This window comes from Lontra canadensis, unplaced genomic scaffold (genome assembly GCF_010015895.1).
Source record: "Lontra canadensis isolate GAN:19392208 unplaced genomic scaffold, GSC_riverotter_1.0 scaffold35, whole genome shotgun sequence".
NCBI classification, from domain to species: domain Eukaryota; kingdom Metazoa; phylum Chordata; class Mammalia; order Carnivora; family Mustelidae; genus Lontra; species Lontra canadensis.
The window spans coordinates 15,742,587-15,764,083 of NW_022631029.1; the positions used below are offsets into that span (position 1 = coordinate 15,742,587).

At 50.1% G+C, this 21,497-nt stretch overlaps 1 protein-coding gene across 3 annotated transcripts; it reads right to left on the reverse strand.

The window, feature by feature from the left end:
• Positions 1-503: 503 nt before the first annotated feature.
• On the reverse strand, positions 504-19,679 carry FAM107A (family with sequence similarity 107 member A). Of its 3 annotated transcripts, none has more exons than XM_032868447.1 (4): positions 19,624-19,679; positions 2,971-3,145; positions 1,189-1,345; positions 504-643 (listed from the first exon to the last, which is right to left on the reverse strand). In XM_032868447.1, exons 2-4 carry the CDS (start codon positions 3,138-3,140, stop codon positions 536-538), a joined length of 435 nt encoding a protein of 144 aa, XP_032724338.1. In that variant the 5' UTR covers positions 3,141-3,145; positions 19,624-19,679; the 3' UTR covers positions 504-535. The 3 variants fall into 3 exon arrangements, with proteins under 3 accessions (XP_032724338.1, XP_032724340.1, XP_032724341.1); XM_032868449.1 differs by lacking the exon at positions 19,624-19,679 and adding an exon at positions 17,484-17,594; XM_032868450.1 differs by lacking the exon at positions 19,624-19,679 and adding an exon at positions 10,428-10,584.
• Positions 19,680-21,497: the final 1,818 nt, after the last annotated feature.

Consider the following 21,497-nt stretch of genomic DNA (forward strand, 5'->3'; position numbering starts at 1 on the left):
GGAGCTGCCCTGCCCTTCCTCCCCAAGGACAGCTGCACTTGAACCATATTCCCCTCAGCTGGCTTTCAGGGCAGGTGTTCTGAGATGCTCTACTTCAATGCCCCCCACATGACCGCAGGGGAAACCAGTCAGGGAAGCTTTCAGAGAGCAGGTTGCTGGGCTGTCCAGAGAAGCAGGGCCCCGTGGGGCCTGGGCAAGATGGAGGGCTGGTCAGGCCAAAGAGGGGCCTCTCTCTCCTTCCCAGTTCTGCCAGGAGAATCTCAGCAGAGCTTCCTGGAGACGTGCCTTGGGAAAGTTTTCTCAGCAGCAGCTTCCTTTTGGAGCAGAAGCGGTGAGTGCTCGGAAGGAAAAGCCAGGGAGCTTAGGGGCCCTGGCTTCTTTAGGGTTGGGAAGGAGGGCCCAGGCCCTCTGGGGCATTTTCACAAGAGCAAGCGTGAACATCGTTGCAGATGGCCCAAGGCTGGGGGCCCGGGGCTGCCAGGGGCCGAAGGGCTGCAGGCGGGTGCGGCGGGGGCTGGAGCTTCAACAGCCCCCTCTACAGAGCTCTCTCTTCGCTGGTGAGCGTCGCGATTCTCCGCAGGTTCTCCCTGACTTTCATAAACTCGGGGGCATGGTCCTCTTCCTTTTCTGGTGGTTTTTCCAGCTAAAGGAGAGACAAAGCAGAGGTGTAAAGTGGGGGGTGGGGGTGGGGACTGGCTAGGGGGAGCTCCTCTTCCCCAAACCACAGTGTTTGGACCATGGATCCTCTCTGGGGGAAACAGAACGGGGGATCAGCTTTGCCAGCAGCCTGGTAGCTGGGGTGACACCATGAGACAAATTTTTCCTTGTGAAGCTGCGGCGGATCGCTTGCCTCGGCTGGGGTCTCAGGTTCCTCATCTCTAGAATGGGAACGCCATCTGGCTTGTAGGGCCATAGCGAGAATGAAATCAGGATCAGCATGCGATAGGTTGGGCCGATGAGGGAACTGAGGTTCAGAGAGGGGAGGCCACCAGCTCAAAGTCACACAGCTGAGTGAGTGGCAGCATGAGGACTTAGGCTGGTGGTGGAGTGCGGGTTGAAGCCTCATTTGGCATCATCTTGTCCCTCTTGTCAGCTGTGGCCAAGTGCAGCAACACCCCCCCACCCCCGCCCCAGGCCGGGAGATAGTCCTGGGAGGGGCTGGGGCCAGGGCTGGGCACTCTCACCCACCTGGTTCAGCCTCTGCTGCCGTCTCAGCAGCTCCTGCTCAAAGGGGCACTGCAGCCGCTTGGCCTCCAGCTCCTCCTTCTTCTTCTTGATGAGCTGGTTCCGCCTGCGGTGCTCCAGGACCCGCTGCAGCTCTGGCTTGCTGTCCACGCCCAGGCCCCTGGGTGGGGGGGAGCCGTCAGGAGTGCCTAGTGTCCCCCCACCCCAGTCTCAGGGCTGCACCCCATAGTGACACCAACCTATACCATTGTGTCCTATACCCCCCATCCCCGCCGCGGGCAGTTCCAGGAGGGGGTCTCATTCTTGTCCCCTTATAGGCAGCCAGTAAATGAGGCTGCTAGGACTGAAGACACCAGTCCAAGTCACAGCTTCGAAGGGGCCGAGCGAGGATTTGTACCCAGGCTGTCTGACAGCAGAGACCAGGTGGTATGTCATTTCTGGTTATGTGCCAGGGTCAGTTTCTAGAGGTGGATTTGCTGGGTCAGGCTCTTTGAAAAGATTTTGGACACATATTTCCATCTTTCCCTTAGAAAAGGTTCTCCAGTTTATACTCTGTCGTCAGTGTACAAAAGCGTCTATTTCTCCCCACCGTCACTGCTCAGTCTTTTTGTATTTGAGCATCTGCTAGGCAAGGAATAAGACTGGTTTTCATGTGTGTTTCTCTAATTCTTAGTTACCTGGGAACAACAGCCTTCGAGATGTGCACCCATCATTTGCATTTCTTCTTTTGCCAACTAACTATACCTCTCTTTGTTCATTTTTCCCCATATGGATTTATAAGTGATAGGTATACATTTTTATGTGTGTTTTATATTGCAAGTGTTTCCCTGATTTGTCTTTAGGCTTTTGTTTGTTCTATGGTGGTGTTGTTTTTAGACGTGAAAAGGGATGACTCTAAAACACATTCAGAGAAAAGACACATGTTACACTAAGCAAGACAAAAAAGAACCCACCGAAGATAGAAAATGACACCTGCTGGAAGGTCTTGAACAGAGCGGAAAATAGAATGAGAATCCTAGCCCGTGCCAATTCCAGAATGTGCCAGTAGAGGGAGCTGCAGAGGCGCCGCCGCCTTCCTCCTGGTGCTAGCCAGCTGGGAGGTATTTCCCAGGCCGCCTCCACATTCCCTCCGTTATTGAATCCCAGCCCTGCCACTGCAAGCCTCTCTCTTTCATTGCATCCCTGGCCTCGCTGCTTCCCTTACGCCTCTCCCTCCTACCACCCCCTTGTGATTGTGACATCCCTGCTTTTCCAGGTCAGCACATCTCTGGCCTACCTCAAAGTCAATGCTGTCAACACCCTGAGCTACTTGTGTTTCCTGTCTCTTCGCACATGCTCTTCCCTTTGCTGGGAACATACTTGCTTTCCACCAGCTGATGCCCACCTCCTAGTCTGGCTGACTCTAGCCCACCCTTCAGGCTTCAGGCCTCCTCCTAGCCTGTGGTTATGCATACATCCCCACTGTGAGGGCAGGAACTGGGTCCCATTCCTTCTTGTACCTCAGGTCTGGATACCATGCCTGGCACATAGTAGGTGCTCAGTAAATGTATGTGGAGGACAGGCATGAGTAGGTAGCTGGGAGGGAGAGCAGGGCTCGTGGGGACCACTGGGAACTAAAACTTCACAATTTCTGTGGGTGACTATGTGTGGTACCCTCAGCTGTCCTCAGCCTCCGGGAGAGCCAGCATGACCATCAGCCCTGCCTTCCACAAGGGGTGCCTCTTCGAGGCCCAGCAGGCCTCAGGAGATGCTTGCCAGGAGGAGGCAACTGAGCTCTATTCCCACCTTCTGTGGTTCATGAGCAGCTCTCGGTGCAGCTCCTGGTGGCTCCGGGAGGCCTTCACGGGGTTCAGCAGCTTCTTGGGCTTGATGAGCTCTGGGTTCCATTCTCTGTATTCGGGCCGGGCCATCAGGCCTCCGATGTCTGCCCGCTCCCTCTGGATCTCCGAGTACATCGAGGCTGTAGAGACAGGTAGGGGTGGGGGTTGGTCAGAGTGGGGTCCACAGTCTCACCCACCCCCGTGGGGCACAGGTGAAGCTTCTCGATGTTAGATGGACTTTGGCCATCTGTCGCTGGGAAGCCCTGGGCTGAGTGTCTGACCTTCTGATCTCCTCATTTGTGAGATGGAAATAATTGAACCTGTGCCCAGGGTTGTTGTAAGGATTGGAGATCTGTTTGTAAAGCGTGGTATGGGGCTGAAATGATACTGGGGTGGACACATGCATATGTTTTTGGCCTGATTTTGTAGAAAATAATATCCTACAAAAAGAATTATGTTTGAGTTTTTTGTTTTTCAGTAGATCTCATCAGAAAAAGAAAAGATACTTAAAAAGAACAAGTTTGTGTTTGTTAAGTGTGGATGGACGTAGTGATCAAAAGGAGACTTCACCCCCTATTGTCCCGTTTCCCTCTTCTTCATTCCAAATTCTCTGTGGAAGCATCCAGCTTTTCAGTTTCTCCAGATCAAAGAGGAGAGTAGGAAATCCTGGAATGGCTATGTGTCTAATTACAAAGTGATGGCTGTCATCTTTAATGCAGATGGCTGGCTTCTTGATGGCCTCACTTCCACCACAGAAGCTCGAAATTTGTCAATTTACTTAAGTAGAAATTCAGGCAGAAGGGCTCCCTCCTATAAGTTGGCTTTGTATCCTTACAGTGCCCCAAAGCAAACTTGTGTGTGTGTGTGTGTGTGTGTGTGTGAGAGAGAGAGAGAGAGAGAGATGACAGAGACCGACAGAGAAAGGAAGACTTCTTCAGAAAAAGTCTCCAGGGGGATGACACAGCCTGGCCATCAGCTTCTTTTAGTAATTCAAGTGAAAATTGAGGCACTGCTTCTCCCTTCATGAATCCTGCCTTTCTGAGGTTGAGCTTCTGCTCTAAGCCGAGCACTGGCGTAAACAGGAGTTCTCCAAGTAAACTAGCTAGGCATGGTGGTGTGTGCAAACACCTGGGTGTAGGTAATAGCTCAGTGGGGCTGGAAAATGCAGGAGAAGGGGAGGTGGCAGGGTGTAAATGGCAGGGTGGCATGTCAGGGAATGTCAGCATCAAAGAGGAGATTATGTTTTGCAAATGGTGGCCCACTGGATACATGTTTGGCATTTCTCTTATTACCCATTGCAGGGTGCTGTTTGGAGAATTAAGTGAGATCACATTTGTAAAGGTGCTGTGTAAACTGGAAAGAGTGTTAATTATTACAAGATATTTTGGAAGTAGCCAGATGAAGTGTCAGAGCTTAAAACATATCTGCTAATTTTTTTCTTGAATCCACATTCTCAGAACTGTCTCTAAAATGAAAATTCTAATTAATCGCCTTTCTTCACTTTCTTGATAAGGCTGTTTGCTTTCAGGTTCTATCCTTCCTAGCTCTTTGGTTTTTAAAGATTGTGGTAGTATTTGATAGCTGAAAATGGGCAGTTGACAAAACAGCTCCCTCATCTTTTAAAAATGTGGGCGTTTACTTTTTTTTTTTTTTTTCTAAGTAAACGCTACACCTAATGTAGGGCTTGAGCTCATGACCTCCAGATCGATAGTCGCATGCTCTACCGACTGAGCCAGACAGGCACCCCTAAAATGTGGATATTTTCTTAGTCTGTGGGCTTATGTTGTCTGGGAGCCAATGCATTAGATCCCTGATTCAGACTGGCGTTTGGGGATTTTTTCCCCCTTTTGCTGCCTAGTCTCATGACCATGTCCCACCAAACCTTTGAGTGGTTTTCAGCCATCCTCTTTACTCATCCTGTCCACACCACACTTACATAGCTGTCATAGCTCCTTGGCTGTTGATCCTGCCTTTAGTCCTTTTCTGTCCCAAACCTTCCAGAAAGTCATAATTTTCATCCGTCACACCATCTTTGGAATAACTAACTGTATTGTACATTACCAAAGCCACAAGGCAGGAAACAAATTGTATACTTTAGGAAAGGAGAAGGCAGAAATAATTGGCTTAAGATACCACGACATACCGAGAATTCTCAAAAGGATTAACATTAAAACATTTGGAATGAATGAGAGAATTCAATAATGTGGCCAGATACAAAGTAAGTACACAAAAGCTGAGAGTGTCTGCATAACAGGAATGACCATTCAGAACATAAATAAAATTTTTCATTCATTCTACAATATGTTTTTAGTTCCTACAGTTTGTCACATTTTGTGGTAGACCCTAGACACACAGAGGTGAACTAAGCAAACAAGGTTCCTGCTCTCACAGAGCCGACCTTCTGTTAGGGAGGCAGACAGTAAATATGGACACACACCAATCAAAACAAATGATTGCAAATTGCCAGGAGCCCACTGAAGGAACCAGGGGTCTGGGATAGAGGCTAACAGGAGGACCCATCTTCAGCCAGGTGCACTGGGAGGGTCTCTCTGAGGACGTGACATTTCAGACCCGAGGACCGAGGAGGAGGAGGAGAGAGGCTGTTTGGGGCAGAGGGAAGGAACAGCCTGTGTGACTCACGTACCTTGAACAAGCTTGGTCTGTTCAGGGAACAAAAAAGCATACTGTGTCTGGAGTGGCGTAAGTGAGGGACAGGGAGAGTGGTTGGTGTGAGGGTGGACGGGTGGGTTCAAGTCGGGGAAAGAGTGCATCTCATTCGAGTTTTAAAAAAAGGCCATTCTCTCTGGTGTGTGTGTGGAAAAACTGTCAGCAGGTTTTGGGACATTTTTATAGGACTTTGGTTTCTTTGATTTCCACTGGGCACTCGTCTCTCCAGCCTGTTAAATTCCAGAGGAAGAACATCTGATTGGCCAGGCGGCGACTCTTCACCCCATAGGTCACCAGCCAGCCAATGGGTTGCCTGCCGGGGGCTGGGCCCCACCACAGCAGCAGGACCCTTTCCCCGGTGTCCTTCCTGGAAGAGGGACCCTGTATGTATTCAGCCAGTCCGGCACCTAGGCCTGACCACGGATCAGCTCTGGCTCCAGGCCTCTTTATTTTGTTTTAAAAATGAAATCAGAGGGGCGCCTGGGTGGCTCAGTGGGTTAAAGCCTCTGCCTTTGGCTCAGGTCATGATCTTAGGGTCCTGCGATGGAGCCCCGCATTGGGTTCTCTGCTCAGCAGGGAGCCTGCTTCCCGCCCCCAGGCCCTGCCTGCTTCTCTGCCTACTTGTGATCTCTGTCTGTCAAATAAATAAATAAAATCTTAAAAAAAAAAAAAAATCAGCATGTAGCTGGGGTGGGGGAGGGGGAGGTGGTCCTCCTGAGGCCAGGGTGGTGTGGTGGTTCAGGCAGGGATCCTGAACGATGTGGCTGGTTCTTCAGACCAAAACCGCAGGCTGGGAGAACTGCTGCCTTTGCCAGCTCTAGAAATGACACGTGTGAGATCTGTGGACACGCGTGTGGGGGTCCTCCAGGGCTCAGCCTCTAAGCCGGCTTCTCTGCCTTTTAGTTTAATTAAAAGAGCCTCACGTAGGTGCTGGAATTACAGGGGCCAGCCCAGATGCTAGGCCAAGAAATCCCGGGCTTCCGTGGGTAGGGTGGGGGGCCTGGGGGCAGGTGGTCCTCCTGAGCAGAGGCGGCAAGGGGGGACTTTGATCCCGGGGCTGCCCTGGCTAGGTCCCTCAGGCAGCTGGGGGGTGCTGAGAGATCAGAGACCTTCAGGGAAGTGGCCATGATGGGGGCACAGTGTGAGGTTGCCTCTGAAGAGACAAAAATGAATGCCGGAAGGAGGAGCCTGCAGAGAAGAGGAACAGGCCAATGGAGGGGGAGTTAAAGGCAGAATGAAGCTTAGGTGTATAGACCCGGGAGCCTCCCGATCTGGATTTGAATGTTGGCTGTGCCCCTTCTTAGCCTTGGGCAACTTTACCTCTGCTCCGCAGCAAGAGTCCACAAACTAAACCTTTGGACCAAATTCAACCACTTTGGAACACAGCCATGCCCACTCATTACTTACTGTCTACATGGCTGCTTTCCGCCAGAACAGCATCCTTCTTCACGAGGTTTGTTGCAAAATAAACAAGGGGATGCTTGCTTAGTGCTTGGCAAACGCCTAGCACAGAGTTGAAGACTCAGTGGTGCCACATATCTGGGCAGCCAAATACAGCAAGGCAGGTTGTGCACTGTACAACCCTAGGGCCTCACTCCTGTAAATTAAACGATGAGTAGAGCCCCTAGAATTGCACGGTGTGGTCACCCAATTAGCTGTTTTTAACAATTACTAATAAATCCCAGCCCTAGTCTTGGGAGGAGCTTTCTTTTCTTTCTTTCTTTTTTTAAAGATTTTATTTATTTGACAGATGGAGATCACAAGCAGGCAGAGAGAAAGGAGGAAGCAGGATCCATGCTGAGCAGAGAGCCCGATGTGGGGCTCGATCCCAGGATCCTGGGATCATGACCTGAGCCAAAGGCAGAGGCTGGATGGAGCTTTCTTATCCTCTTTAAAAACCGCACTGATTTAATCAGTGTCCCTTAACCCTGGCTACATGTTGGCATTAGCAGAGGAAGTTTTAAAAATACCAATGCCTGAGTGGCACCCCAGGGATTCTGATGTCATTGGCCTGGGAGGGCAGCCTGGCTTTTGGGATTTTAAAAAACTCCCCCGAAAGATTCCAATAGTCAGGCAGCTTTGTAAATCATGGAGTTATTAAAAAAAAAAAAATCAATCTTCTTTGCTTTAGCCTGAGTGATTTCAGCTGACTGATTGACCTGGTTACGGTGGGCAGGTGTAGTTGAGGTCATAGTTCTTAGCTACTGGGTGAACTTGGATGGGTCTTAACCTTGAGGACCCTCCTCCTTTCTAACATTATGATGCTGTGAAGACGGGATGAGCTGAGAGGGGCAGGTGCAGCCGGTAGGTGACAGCTAAATGGAGTGTTGCTTGACTACAAGATGGGCAAATAATTCTCACTTACTCTGCAAACCGTGGGACTTTCTTCCTCTTTGGGGGCAGGGTGGGGTTGGTAGTAAAATGTCAGGGGAGAGATTGGGAGCTTCTTCCTTGGTTCTTCCCTGTTTCTGCTGATAACCCAAGAGGTCCCACAGCTTCTTCCTAGGGGCTCCGCAGACACCAGCCCCACACCAGGCAAGGCTCAGCTGGGGTCACTAACTGCTCCCAGGATGAGCCCGCCAGCGGCTGGGGCATGCGTGGCTGATGTTAGGGTGGTGGTGGGGACCCAGGTCCCAGTGGATCCTGAGATGCCTAAGGGCTTCATGTCCCCTTCATCTGCCTCTTTGCCGTGGTGGTTCTGGTTCTGTCTTTGGTGGCATCAGTTAGAACACATGACACACGAGCCAGTCAAGTCACAAGGTTAAGGCAAAAGTTTTGGAGGAGACGAACTGGGTTTCAGTCATGGTGTGTTACTCCTTACTAGCTGTGTGAACCTGGGCACATAGCTTCACCTCTCTGAGCCTCTGTTCAATGGAAATAATGGCCATACCTGCTCATGGGGCTGTTTAGATGGTGACCTGATCAAATGTGCATGATGTCGCTGGTCAAGTGCCTGGCACAGGGATGCTCTCAGAAGGCAAACTCCTCCTTTCCTGAGGGGACCTTCGGTAGCATTCAGCATTTGGCAGAGGCTCACCCACCTACATCTGGATCTCACGATTGTCCTGGAGGCTGCCGGCAGTACTGTTTTATTGCACCTGTTTTGTAGATGAGGCTTAGCAGCTGGAGAATTTCTAACCCAAGGGAAATACAGACTCGCTGGGGAGCCCCTGCCCAGCGCTCGCCACCTTGGGCTTGAGCCAGAATCCACAGCTTGTCTGTCCAGGGGCTGGCCTTTGATTAGGAGGGGGCCAACTGGTGGCCCTCCCTCCCCAGGGTGCTGCTCTCCCTCCCGGCACCCTAGATCCTCGGTACCGTTCAAGACGCAGGTTCAGGATGCACTTGGGACCTTCTTAACTCAATATTTCAAGAGGCAGAAGGGTAGAGGAGGAGAGAGGCTTTTTAAATAACCACTGGCAAAAGAGAGTGAGGCATTCGATGAAGATCACAAGTGTGGCCACTGGATTTCCCAACCCTTGCCATTTTTTCCTCCCAATAGGGAGTGTGCACCCCCTTTTAAGATTTTATTTATTTATTTGAGAGACAGTGAGTGAGAGAGAGCTCGAGCACGAGCTGGAGGAGGGGCAGAGGAAGCGGGAGAATCAGGCTCCCTGCTGAGCAGACAGCCTGATGCAGGGCTCCATCCCAGGACCCTGGAATCATGACCCGAGCCCAAGGCAGCCACCTAACTGACTGAGCCACCCAGGTGCCCCGAAAGTGCCCTTTTGTGTTTCACTGACTGGAGACCGTTTTTGGTGGCCCCTGCCTGAAATCAGAGCTCCTTGTCCATTTGGATGCAGCACCCCCACCCCATGGGAAAATGGTTCAAAAGTCCTAAACATTTTGCTCTGGGTCCACCATGACCTCCCAGTTTGTGAGGAGAAGGTCTGGGTGGGCATTCAGGAGTTTGACACAATGTCATAGCGGAGTCCAGAGCTGGACATAGAAGGCCCTTAACAAGGCTGGCGTGGAGTGTGGCGCAAGGAACAAGTGTCAGCAGGTATAAGGAATATAAGTGTCAGCAGATCCTCCTGCTGGCCCACCAGTGGCATGATACCAGCCTTTCCACTCGGGATATGCCTCCCGGGGAACAATCCTGGCAGGCACTCACCACCAACTGATCTAAGAGCCCCTCGGGATCTAAGCCCCTGGACACAGAGCTCTTGGGGCTGCTCACAGCCGGGGAAACCAGCCGGGTTTGTCAGCTGTTCCCAAAAGTGAACCAGCGAACCCCTGATTTCTAGCTCAGTCCCAGGCCTGCCTCGGCTGCCAGGTGCTCGAGCCACACCGACCAGGCAGTTACCATGTTACCATGCACGTGTGCCACCTGGTGTGTGCGAAGCCACTTGCAGCCAGAGCTTGGAAAGTTCTCACCACAGACTGAGGAGGTGGCCACTGTTGCGTCCCCTTTCCACAGAGGAAAAAATTGAGGCTTTGAGGGGTCACTTAACTTCCCCAGATCACACAGCCAGTAAAGGAAGGATCTCGAATCAAAGCTGGGAGCTCTGTCTGATGCCAGGACCTGGGTTCTCTGACTTGTGCCTAGTGGTAGCCCGGCCTGTTGTCTGTCTACTAATGAGGATTAAGCCCGCTATTCTGTGTGATAATGGATTTGGATGGGGGACAGAGCCCGAGAAACCCAGCTCCAAGAGCTCTGCTCCCCTGACAGCCTGCCCCTGGGCTCCCGGGCCCTCACACCTCCTCCCACGGCCACTCCCTTCCCAGCAAAGGGAAACAGAATAGAAATGGTCTTACTTCTCAGCTGTGTCTCTGGGAAGGGAACTTGGAAGCCGGAGCCGTGGCTGGGTCCCTCACTCCGCTGGGAAGTCCCACACTAGCAAGGAGGGCCGCCTCTGAAGGGCGGTTCTTAAACCCCTGGGGACGGCAGGCGGCTGCGTGTGCCAACGAGTGAGGCCGCTCTGCATTCCTGTTTATTCTGGTATCAATAAAAAGGAACTGTTACTATAGTAACGGATGTTTCACTTGGTGCACGACCACTTCCACGATGCGGAACACCGCGTCCAAGCCACACGCCTGAAAGGCGCAAGTAAATACCTATTTGGTCAGATTGTGGAGGACTGAGAACCATGCCAAGCTTTGTCTGAGTTGGGCGGCTCGCACGGAGGCATTTCCCTTGTTTCTAATGGGAGGGTCAGCGAGAGTGCATTCCAGAACCTCCCCAGGGGAGGGAGAGCCAAGCATCCGGCCCAGGCCTGGTGGTGCCCAAGGCTTCGGGAGGAAACCGGGCTCTGAGGTGGGAAGGGAGGATGAGCCCACATGGGTTCAGTTCTTGGTCATCCATCTGACTTACTCCGCACTTTGAACTTCATCCGAACTTCTGAGAGGAGCAAGGGAACGTTGCCCAGCTAAGAGTGTGCGGAAGGTGGAAGCTGATGGGCTCTGGGTGGGAGCAGGCCCTAGAGCCCGCCTAGCGGGCCTCAGGCACCAGCACCTCTGGCAGAGTCTCGGTTGGCTGGAAGGCCACGAGGCCCAGGATGTACATCAGCTGTGAACAGGGCATTAAAAAGACAATGTGTGCCCCCTTTGGCCTATATCATTAATTTAACCGACATTTCTTGAGTACCTACTGTGTTCCTGGCCCTGTCCCCAGTGCTGGAGCTACAGTGTGAATGACAGCTTCGGGCTCTGGGAACCTGTATTCACGAGTGGGTGGTGGGGGAGTCAAACAGGAAGGGAGACAAACCAGAAACTTGTACCTGTGATGAGTGTTGGGCTGAAAGTAAGACCGGGAGAGGTTGGGGGGGCGTTGCTGAGCTCAGGAAGGGTGGACATGGGGACGCTGACCTTTAAGGGAGGCCTGGGTGGTGAGAAGGAGCCAGCAATGTACTGTCTGTTCCCACACGAGGCATTCCAGATAGTGGGCAGAGCCAGTGGAAAGGCCCCAGGATGGGAGTGAGTTTGATATGGTGGAAGAAGGCCAGCGGGGCTGGAGTGTTGGCATGAGGGGGAGGTTGGGGCATGGGGCTGAACACAGACTCAGGGGGCAGGTCACACATGGCCTGGGAGCCTTGACCAAGCCGGACATTCTGGGGCCACTTAAATAAACTTAGAGGGTTACAAATTCTTAGATATAGAACAATTTTCTGGAAACAACACATGTTCCTTTTGGTTCCTTCTTCCTAAATTCTACTTCTCTTGAAGTACTTTGAATGGTATCCTCCCCAGGCTTCCTGTCCTGCTGTGGCTTAATTTTACTAAATTCTGGTGGTGCAAGTCTGCCTTTAAATTCTTGTCAAGCCACTCTTTGTTGCCACATGTTGTCTTGCTGTGTAAATGGCTCTTCTGGGCATTTCCCAGGGCCCACAGTAGCTGATAACCAATCCGGGTGCCTTCTGACAGTGGGGGAATAGGAGGGATCCTGGGGAACTGACAGCTTCTACTCACCACCTGGAGAAGACAGAACTTCCTAATACAGCTTACTCTAGGGGAGCAGACTCTGAGAGTCCCCATACTAGCAATGACCTTCATCTCCATTTTGCATTCTCTTTATTGGAAAACTCTGATGGCAGCCCCAGAGCAATGGAGAGCCAAGGAGAGCTGGGCAGGCATCCCCCAACGTTGGGTGCCATATTCCCCAGGCAGTTGGGACTCACTATGCCTCTTCCATTAAAGCTCTTCTCACTGTCCAGCCTGTGTACAGACCCATCAGGCTCACCCACCAGACTGCCAGGCTGAGGGCTGGGGCCTTACCTTATCCTTCTTAGTATCCCTGTCCCAGTACCAAGGAGTTCAGTAACTATCATTGACTTGTAGGCACCAAAGACATTGACACTCTTATTATTTTTTTTTTCCAAGATACAAAACTTAGTATGTGCAGAACATAGAGGACCAGTCTGGAGGCATATAAACTGAACTGCTAAAGTGGTCCGTTCTAGATCAATGTATCTCAGAGGTCATGACTAGCCATCATTTGTGAGATGAGCTGAAATGGGCCATGCTCCTGGATTGCTGTAGTAGAATTTATGAGGGACGAGCCCACAAATCTGGATTTTTAACAACCACCCCCCCGGGGGGGGATTTCTTTATCTTTGGGAGTTTGAGAACCACTATTCTACAGCAAAAAATTACAGGCCCTTCTTAGTCACAAAATTTCTGTAATGTTTGTGGTTTAAACACAGAACAAGACCAAGCGTACATGGCTTTTGCTCTCAGGAAACAATAGAGATTAAAAATATGAGAAAGAGGGGCGCCTGGGTGGCTCAGTGGGTTAAAGCCTCTGCCTTCAGCTCAGGTCATGATCCCAGGGTCCTAGGATCGAGCTCCGAGCTCCATATCGCATAGAGCCCCGCATCCGGCTCTCTGCTCGGCAGGGAGCCTGCCTCTCCTCGCTCTGTGCCTGCCTCTCCTCGCTCTGTGCCTGCCTCTCTGCCTACTTGTGATTTCTGTCTGTCAAATAAATAAATAAAATCTTTTGAAAAACTATGAGAAAGAGCAACCTTTTCCAACCAGCGATAGTTACGATTCTTATCTGGTTCCATCATGTCCATTTTGCATATTGGAAAATAGAGGCCTTCCAGGCAAATGAGGCTTTTAGGAGTTTACTCCAGGTTACTGCTGAATTCAGCCCCAGTTGCTGCCTCCTGCCTTGGTCAGTAGAGCTTTCACCTGGAGGCCTCCCCACTGTCCCTAAAGGAAGAGCTCTGGGATACCAGGGGCCTGGAGACCAGAATTCTTGCTCAGCCCCATAAGAACTGAAGGGGAATCCCAGAGGTTGAGTACACCCCTCCTACACTCCCTTCTTGTCCCTTTGAAGTTTGTTTCCCTGGGAACTTAGAGGAGCTGAAAGGAAGGGAGTTCGTGAAGACCAGGAGAGGCAGGCGGGAGTGGGAGCTGGGGAATTTTCCTCCTTCCACTGTGGGCTGGGGCTGCAGCTTGCATTAAAACAAAACAAAACAACCTCCAAAAACATCTTTCCTTTCATTTTTGCTCCCCTTTTTCCAAGCTCACAGGTGCCTGGAGCAGCTTATCTGGGTGCAAAAACATCAGACAAGAGGTTCCCATGGCAACTCAAAACTTCCTCCTCAGCACTGTGTTCAGTCTCCAACTCCAGGGTCCCTTTCCAAGGCCTCAATGAGGTTTCCGAGCAGCCACCCACAAAACAGCCGTAGGATCCAACCTCGTCCCCACCCCAACACGCTCAGTTGAAAGGACATGGAAGGGGGTAGAAACTGTATTGGCAGAAGAACTTGTCATGAGATCCGTGGAGAGATTACAAAAGCAATGAGAGTTGCCTTTACAACAGATTTGAACCAGGAAGAATTTACCCGGTGGAGGGATTTCAAGTGTGCAAACGGGAAAGTATCAGGGAGTGGGGAAGAATTAAGGTTTTTTTCGGATAGCTGGCTCTCCACTCAGCTCCAGTGAGGCGTGGTGAATCTGGTCTCTTGGCTGCTGAGGGACCCTGGGGTGCCCCATAGCCCCAGCACATTTTAACTCGTAGCTAGGCAAAGGGTGGACAGAGGAGCTAGGGATGGGGAGAGGAGTGTATGTGTGTAGAGAGAGAGAGGAGCCTGGGCAGACCATAGCTTGTCAAGGCAAGCAAATGTCCATGATTGCTGGCATGACTATTTGCCAGATGTAACAAATAAAAATGCAGCATGCTCGATTTAAATCTGAATTTCAGATAAGCAAGAGATGCTTGCCTCCCTGCTGGGAACCTGACCTGAGCTCCAGGTAGGATGTAAGTCCCCTCTGGGGGACGTTTACTACAGTGCTGGATAGCTTCCCAGGAATGGCCAAGCATGAGTTATTCCCAAAGGTGACCCTTCCAGCTCTGTGGTTAAGAGCATGGACTGTGGTTTGAGTCGCTCCACTGCTGGACACCTAGGTGACCTTCAACTCCTCATTTCCTCATCTCTGATATGGGGCACACATTCTTTTGAGGAATAAAGGAGATACCGCATGGGATGTCTTCACATTGCCTATCACAGGGTCTGGGCTCCAAAATGGTTGCTGTTATTTTGATAACCCACTTAAAAGCAGTAAAAATTTCATCCACGTGAAAAGAGCGGGGTTAAAGACTAGTGTTGATACACCCTCAGCAACGTAAAACACAACCACACACGCACACCATGCACTGTAAGGACATTAAGGAGACACCCCCAAATGTTACCAGCAGTGCTTAGGGTTAGTGGGATTGTGGGTAAGGCTTCCCCTTCTTTATTCTCAATTTCCCAAAATATTCATGGTGAACGTGTAATACTTTAATATTACAAATTTAAAAATAATCTGTGGTTGGGGCACCTGGGTGGCTCAGTGGGTTAAGCCTCTGCCTTCGGCTCAGGCCATGATCACAGGGTCCTGGGATCGAGCCCCGCATCGGGCTCTCTGCTCAGCGGGGAGCCTGCTTCCCCCTCTCTCTCTGCCTGCCTTTCTGCCTACTTGTCAAATAAATAAATGATATATTAAAAAATAAGTAAATGATATATTAAAAAAAATAATTTGTGGTGAAAAATTTTCTAGATGTGTTCTATTACTTGGTGCATGGCTCGAGACCACTGTAAATGAAGATGGATGGCTACCATCTTGGATTTGACTCCACACCCTGTCCTTGGGGGCTTCTAAAGGAGGGGTGCTCTTGCCTCTTCACTAAATGGCCCAGTTGGATCCTCACCCTGACTCTTCTTGCTTTTCTATGTGTGAGACAACCAGAGTAGCACTTCTGCCCTGGCCCTGGGTTTGAATTTCATCTCTGCCCAGATGGGCTGTGTGACTTCAGACAAGTCATGTGATATTCTGAGCCTAAATTTCCTCGTGTTTAAAATATGGGTCAGGACTTCTTACTTCCCTGAGAGGAGGGACATATCTGTTATATTTATGAGTATATCCATGTGCCTTGCATGGGGGTGGTCAGCACATGCTGGTGGCAGGAATAACTGAATTACGTCGACGAGATGACATGCACAGCATTTGGCAAAGCGAGTCGCAATAACAAGCGATCAGCATTATTGGCCATTATTATTACTAGTCTCAGGAGGTGTGCAGACATTGGCATGAATGGGCCTAACGTTGTACTAAGTGTTAGTGAGATAGAAGCATTCCTTAGCAGGACCATGGGCAAGCTGCTAAGCTCTTTAAAGCTCAGGCTCCCCATCTGTTAAATGGGGATGACAACTAGCAGTGACCTTGTAGGGTTCTTAAGACTGAATGAGCCAGCAGTGCCTAGCACAAAGTAAATGCTCCCTCAGCGAGGCCCCTGGTCAAGCGCTTTGCCCCCTTCCTGGCTTGTAGCTGCCTGTGGTACAGATACCGGAAGAGCATGGGGTCCCTGGACGGACTCTGATGTCTGCTCTTCTGAGTACGTTGCCTGTGAAAAAATGTTGCCTTTTGTATAAGGCTCATTGCTGTAGCTCCAGGTCAGAGGGAACACAGCGGCTTCAGATTAGATAGCCCCTCCTCGTCTTTGTGAGAGGGTAGGAACTGGGTGGAAACCCTTAAGAGGAGTGCTTTGCAGAGGGAAAATCGCCAGAGCTGGGATTTGAAATCGGATTCCCTTTCGGCCTGCCCCAGCTCAGCCAAATTTAAAACCCTCCCCCAGGAAGGCGCCGGCAGTCCCGAAGTCTTGGCCAGTTCTTGCTTTTGGACTTAAGAGAACCGTTGTTTCAATGTTCCCAAGCGGTAGCTCCGTGTAGGGATTCTACGTAGGGCGGAGCTCGTCTAAGAGAGGCAAACAGTCCCAGAACGGAGGTCCGGCCGGAGGGAAGAGGGGAGGGAGGAGGGGCAGGGGGTGGGGACAGGCACGGCCAGCGTAGACAAGGGGCCAATGGTTCCCCTTGTGCCTTTGGCTCCAGGGGTCCGCTGGCAGGACCACTGGGTGTGTGTGTATTGGGGGGCTCCTTGCCCACGGCAGATCATAGCTGCCGGTGAGCCCAAGTCCGCTGACACTTTCTAATCACGTACCTGCACCGGGCAGGGACCACGCTGGAGAAGGATTTTCACCTTCCCTAAACCTCTCTTTCAAAGCACAAAGTCTGGAGGCAACCGCCCCAAACCCTTACTGTGGGCATTTCTTTTCTTCTTTCTCCATCTCTGGTTTTCCTAATTATTTTTACAGCGACTATATGCTATGTTTGTTTTATTTTCCTAAGTAAAAAAAAAAAATTCCCTTATTGTTCTGAATAGAAAAGTAATATGTGCTTACTGCAAATAAGTTTTAAAAAAGACAAATGGGAAGGAAAAAAAAAACACACCTTGTCATCCAACTCTCGTTCTTGAAAATAACCACCATGTGTTTCCTTCTAAATCTTTTTCTCTTTACATGCATATACACAGAAAAATGGTTTCTCCCCTTCCTGTAACTTGCTCTCTTCCCTTTCTGCCGTTAATGTAATACCTCGCTGGACATCACCAGTGGCTATGCGTCTGTGCCCCTTCGTGCCCCATTGCGGGCAACCCTCGTCTTACCCATTTTCCACTCTCCCACGCCTACAAACGCCTACGCGCGCAAGGGACGTGCCAGGAGATGGAACCTTGCCGCACTTTCATAGTTCGGAAACCGAGTGAGTGTATGTGTTGGGGAGGAGCGGGGGGGGGGGGGGGAGTGCGCTCGTACACTGGAATAAAGCGATATATCTAATGGTAGGTCCCTTACCCCAATGGTAGGAAGAATGTAGGAGTGAAAGAAGGAATGACGCATGAACTCCGAAAAGTAATTTAAAAGAATGAAAAAAAAAGGGAGGAAAGCAGAGCAATGAAGGAAGATCGTGGTGCCCGGCGGCGGCTGCGGGCTGCCCGCCCTGCCTTCTAGCGCTCTCCACGACGCAGGAGCCGGGAGGCCTTGCCCTCACTTACCGGACCTGAGCAGCACGGCCCGGTAGAGACCCGTGGCCTCGGTGGGGTCCCGTGCCCGCTCCCCCAGCCTCTGCGCCATGCGCCCCTGCACCAGACCGCGGAGCCGGCACTGCGGACGGGGAGCGCACCAGAGTGTAATACTTTGGAGCCCGAGTGCCTCCGCAGCGGTGACGTGCCAACCGGGGCCCAAACCCTGCTGCGGATAGAGTTACCACCGGAGGCCAGAGCGCCCGGCGAGGAGGCGCCGCGGGGGGGAGGGATAGAGGCCAGGGGCAAGGGCAGGTATCCTACCCACGGGATAGAGGGCATGGGTCAGGGTCCGGTGAGAGGACTCCTGGTCCCGGGGTTCCAGGGCCGAGGGAGAACCCGATGTCCTGATTTCTAGCCTTGGTCTCCTACCTGCTGTACTCCATTTCTCCATTTCTCCATTTCCCAGCCGCTGGCCTCGTTGAATGCTACAAGCAGGTGTGGGATTCTGAAGTGGCATCCCTGGGATCACGTCCCAGCGCCACCAATTAATAACTGTGTGACTCCACGATTTAATTACCTAACCTCTCAGAGCCACAGTTTTCTCATCTGTAAAATGGAGATGACCAAGGTACTTCTTATTTCCACAGGGCTATGAGGGTAATATGCACGTATATGTGGTATATGTATTCTATATACTGACTGTATGTTATATGTACCAACTATACATGCAGTCAGTATATGTATTATATATAATCTTAGAACAGTGACTAGGGCAGAACGAGCTTATACTGTTATTAAAAAAAGCGTCGGGGTGAGTGGCACTGAAAAGCAGGGAGATTTACTGTAGGAGACAAGTTGTGGGGGGACTTCACGAGATTGGTTTCTCCCAGTTTGTACAATCCTATTAATAGCCAGAGATAGGAGGACCAACCAAGAGTCTAAAGGTGGAGAAGCAAAGTCAACCAGGCAGATTTGGAAGATGTAAGGAACTGATAATTTTGATTATATACTCTGCTAAGTTTCTTCTAATATAAAAACTAATGTTCATTGTGTACTTTATGTCCTATTTATTTTAACTTCACAACCCTATGAATTAGTGTCTATTAGCCTTCCAGTTCTGCAGATGAGGAAACTGAGGCTCCAAGAGGGTCAGTAATTTATCTGGTTTCATACAGTGTGGATCTGGGACACACACTCAGGTAATCTGACCTCAGACTTGGGCCCTTCTACTCTGCTGCCCCCCATTATCTCATTTATGCTTCATAAAAGTGCTGAAGGATGGATGTTATCTCCAGTTGAGAGATGAAGTCATTGAGACTCAGGGAGGTGAGGTGGCTTACTCATGCTCACATAGCTTGTTGGAGGAACCAAGACTCAATCCAGTTCTCTGCCCACAAAACTAGTGCCCCTGAAATCTAGAGACCCCTGGAGCTGTCCAGGGTACTGGATGGCTTCTGTTCAAGGCTGCGCCTATATGGGTCAGGGAATCTTGAGCTGGCTGTTGGAGATCTGGCCACACAGTACTGTCTCCCTGTGCCTCTGTTTTCTCTCTAGTCCTCTCCAGCCTTGGTGTCCCCTAGGCCAGTCAGCCAAGTCCTCTATAGTTGGTCCTATGCCACTTCCCAGGCCCAGCTTCTGCTGTGATTCAGAAATCTCTGTACTTCTCTGCTTCTCAGTCACCCCCTATCCTCTCCCCTCCGCTGGGGTCCCACAGACCCAAGTGACACACTTTGATCTTTGGGGACATCACTGATTGGTCAGACTGATCATATATCTCATCAGCAACCAACTGTCATGAGTGCCAGGCACAATCACTGACATTGGCTATTTCATATCCATTCTTTAGAGGACAAAGTTATATATAATTTATTATTAATTTCATTTAATCCACTCTTTGATCAAGTATGATTATGCCCCTTTTAGAGATAAGGAAAATAAGGTTCAAGTGACTTGCCCACAATCACATAACTAGTTAGTAATGGACCTGAAATTGGAATTCAGATGGTGCCAAATCTTTTGCTGCAGGGAGGAAACAAGGCCAGCTGTTGAACAAGGTGGGGGGTGGGTGGGTTCCAGGTAAATTGCAACTAAGTAATGTGCTTTTACAGAGTATTTGGAAGGGATTAACTCTGGATGCACTCCTGAGGAATTCTAGGTGGGTCTCACTTACCTGAGCCATTTAGTCTCTGCTTCTCATTTTCATTATGAAATATGGCCTGAGGAGAGTATTCTTTCTGTGAACAGAAAGAAAGTAGGGGGAGGTGAGGACCCTCTGTTCCTTGGAAGGGGAGGACTGAAGAGGTATTTATAGTGTCCCTGAATTCCCACAGGAGGGACTGATCAAGGTCAAAGTCCTCTCCAGAGAAACAAATTACTATCATCCTTAGGGTGTGTGTGTGTGTGTGTGTGTGTGTGTGTTCACCTGTGCATGTTGTGGCCATTTATGAGACATGCTCTCTTTAAAAAAGAGACTTTTTAAGTTTCAGATTGAGAAGATGGTGCAGAGACTTCCTTAAACTCTTCATCCAGGTTTTCTGTGAGCATCTTATATGTGTGTAGATGTACATGTATATAGTATGGCACATTTGTTAGAATTCATGAGCTAATATTGATGCATTATTATTAAGTAAAGCCCATGCCTTATTAAGATTTCCTTAGTTTTTACCTAATATCCTTTTTCTGTTCTAGAATCCTATCTAAGACACCAGGTTACATTTAGTTTTCAGGTCTCCTTGGGTGCCTCTTGGCTGTAATAGTTTTTCAGACTTTGTTTTTGATGACCTTGACAGTTTCAAAGAGCATGGAGATCCATATTCTTTTATGTTGAGTTTTTATCCATGTTGTTGCTTCTGTCTGAACTACCTTCTCCTTACCTTCCAGGCAAAATCCTCATTCTTCAAGGGCCAACTTAGAAGCTTCTGGCTTTGGTCCTTAAGTTCAGCTCTTAGACATCTTCTCTGTCTACACTTTTATGACGTTAAAAACAACTCTAAGCCAAAGATCCCTAAATGCATAGTTCCAATTCAGATTTTTACTCTGAGCTTAAACTTTAGCCAACAGGCTACTTGACATGTTTACTCGAGAGTGTAACTCTCAAGAGTTAGACCACACTAGGCCCTACTCACCATGGCCTCTACAGAACTATTTATCACTCCAGCCCCCAACCTGTTCCTCCCTGTCCCCCCATCTTGTCAAATGACTCCACTCTGGCCCTGTGGCTCAGACAGGAGCCTGGATCTCTGCATTGCCTTGTCTTCCCACAAGCCCATAGTTCTCAGATCACCAAGGCACTATGAGTCCACTTCCTGCCATCTCTTCCATCCATCCATTTCTTCCAGTGCCCCAACTCTAGCCCAGGCACCACTGTACTTGGATGCCTGCAGTAGCTTGCCCTCCTTCAAGTTGTTCCTCACAGATTCCAGAGCAAGCTTTTAAAATGTAACTCAGACTCTGGTCCTGCCCTACTGAAAACCCTTTGGTGTCTTCCCTTTGCATTTGGAATCAAACTTATATACCTTCCCCTGGCTTTTAAGGCCTTGCAACCCAGACCCTGCCTGCCTCCTTCTCAAAACTACCTATCTGTTCCTTCAAATGTTCAAGGATTTGTGATGTCTTAGTGAAGAAAATGAACAAAAGTCCTTGACCTTGTGGACCTGGCATTCTAGTTGGGGAGCTAGACAATAGCGTAATGAATAAAGCAGATAGTATGTTAGAAGATGACTGGTACTGTGGAAAAGAGGGAAATTAGAGGAGGGGGAAGAAGGTTCGTGGTAAGGGGGGGCCGTGTGTAGTAATAAGTGGCTGCCCCGGGGGTATCATTGAGAAGGTGGGATGTGAACACAAACTTACAGGAAGCAGGAGAGTTAGCCAGACAGATATTTTGGGCAAGAGTATTGAAGACAAAGAGAATAGCTTGAGCAAAAGTCCTGAGGCTGGAGTGTGCCAGAAGGTTCAGGGAAGAACAAGGCTGCCAGGTGACTGGAATGGAAGGGCCACAGGGTCAGTCACATGAGGAAAACTCAGCAGGAAATGGGGGCCACCTTC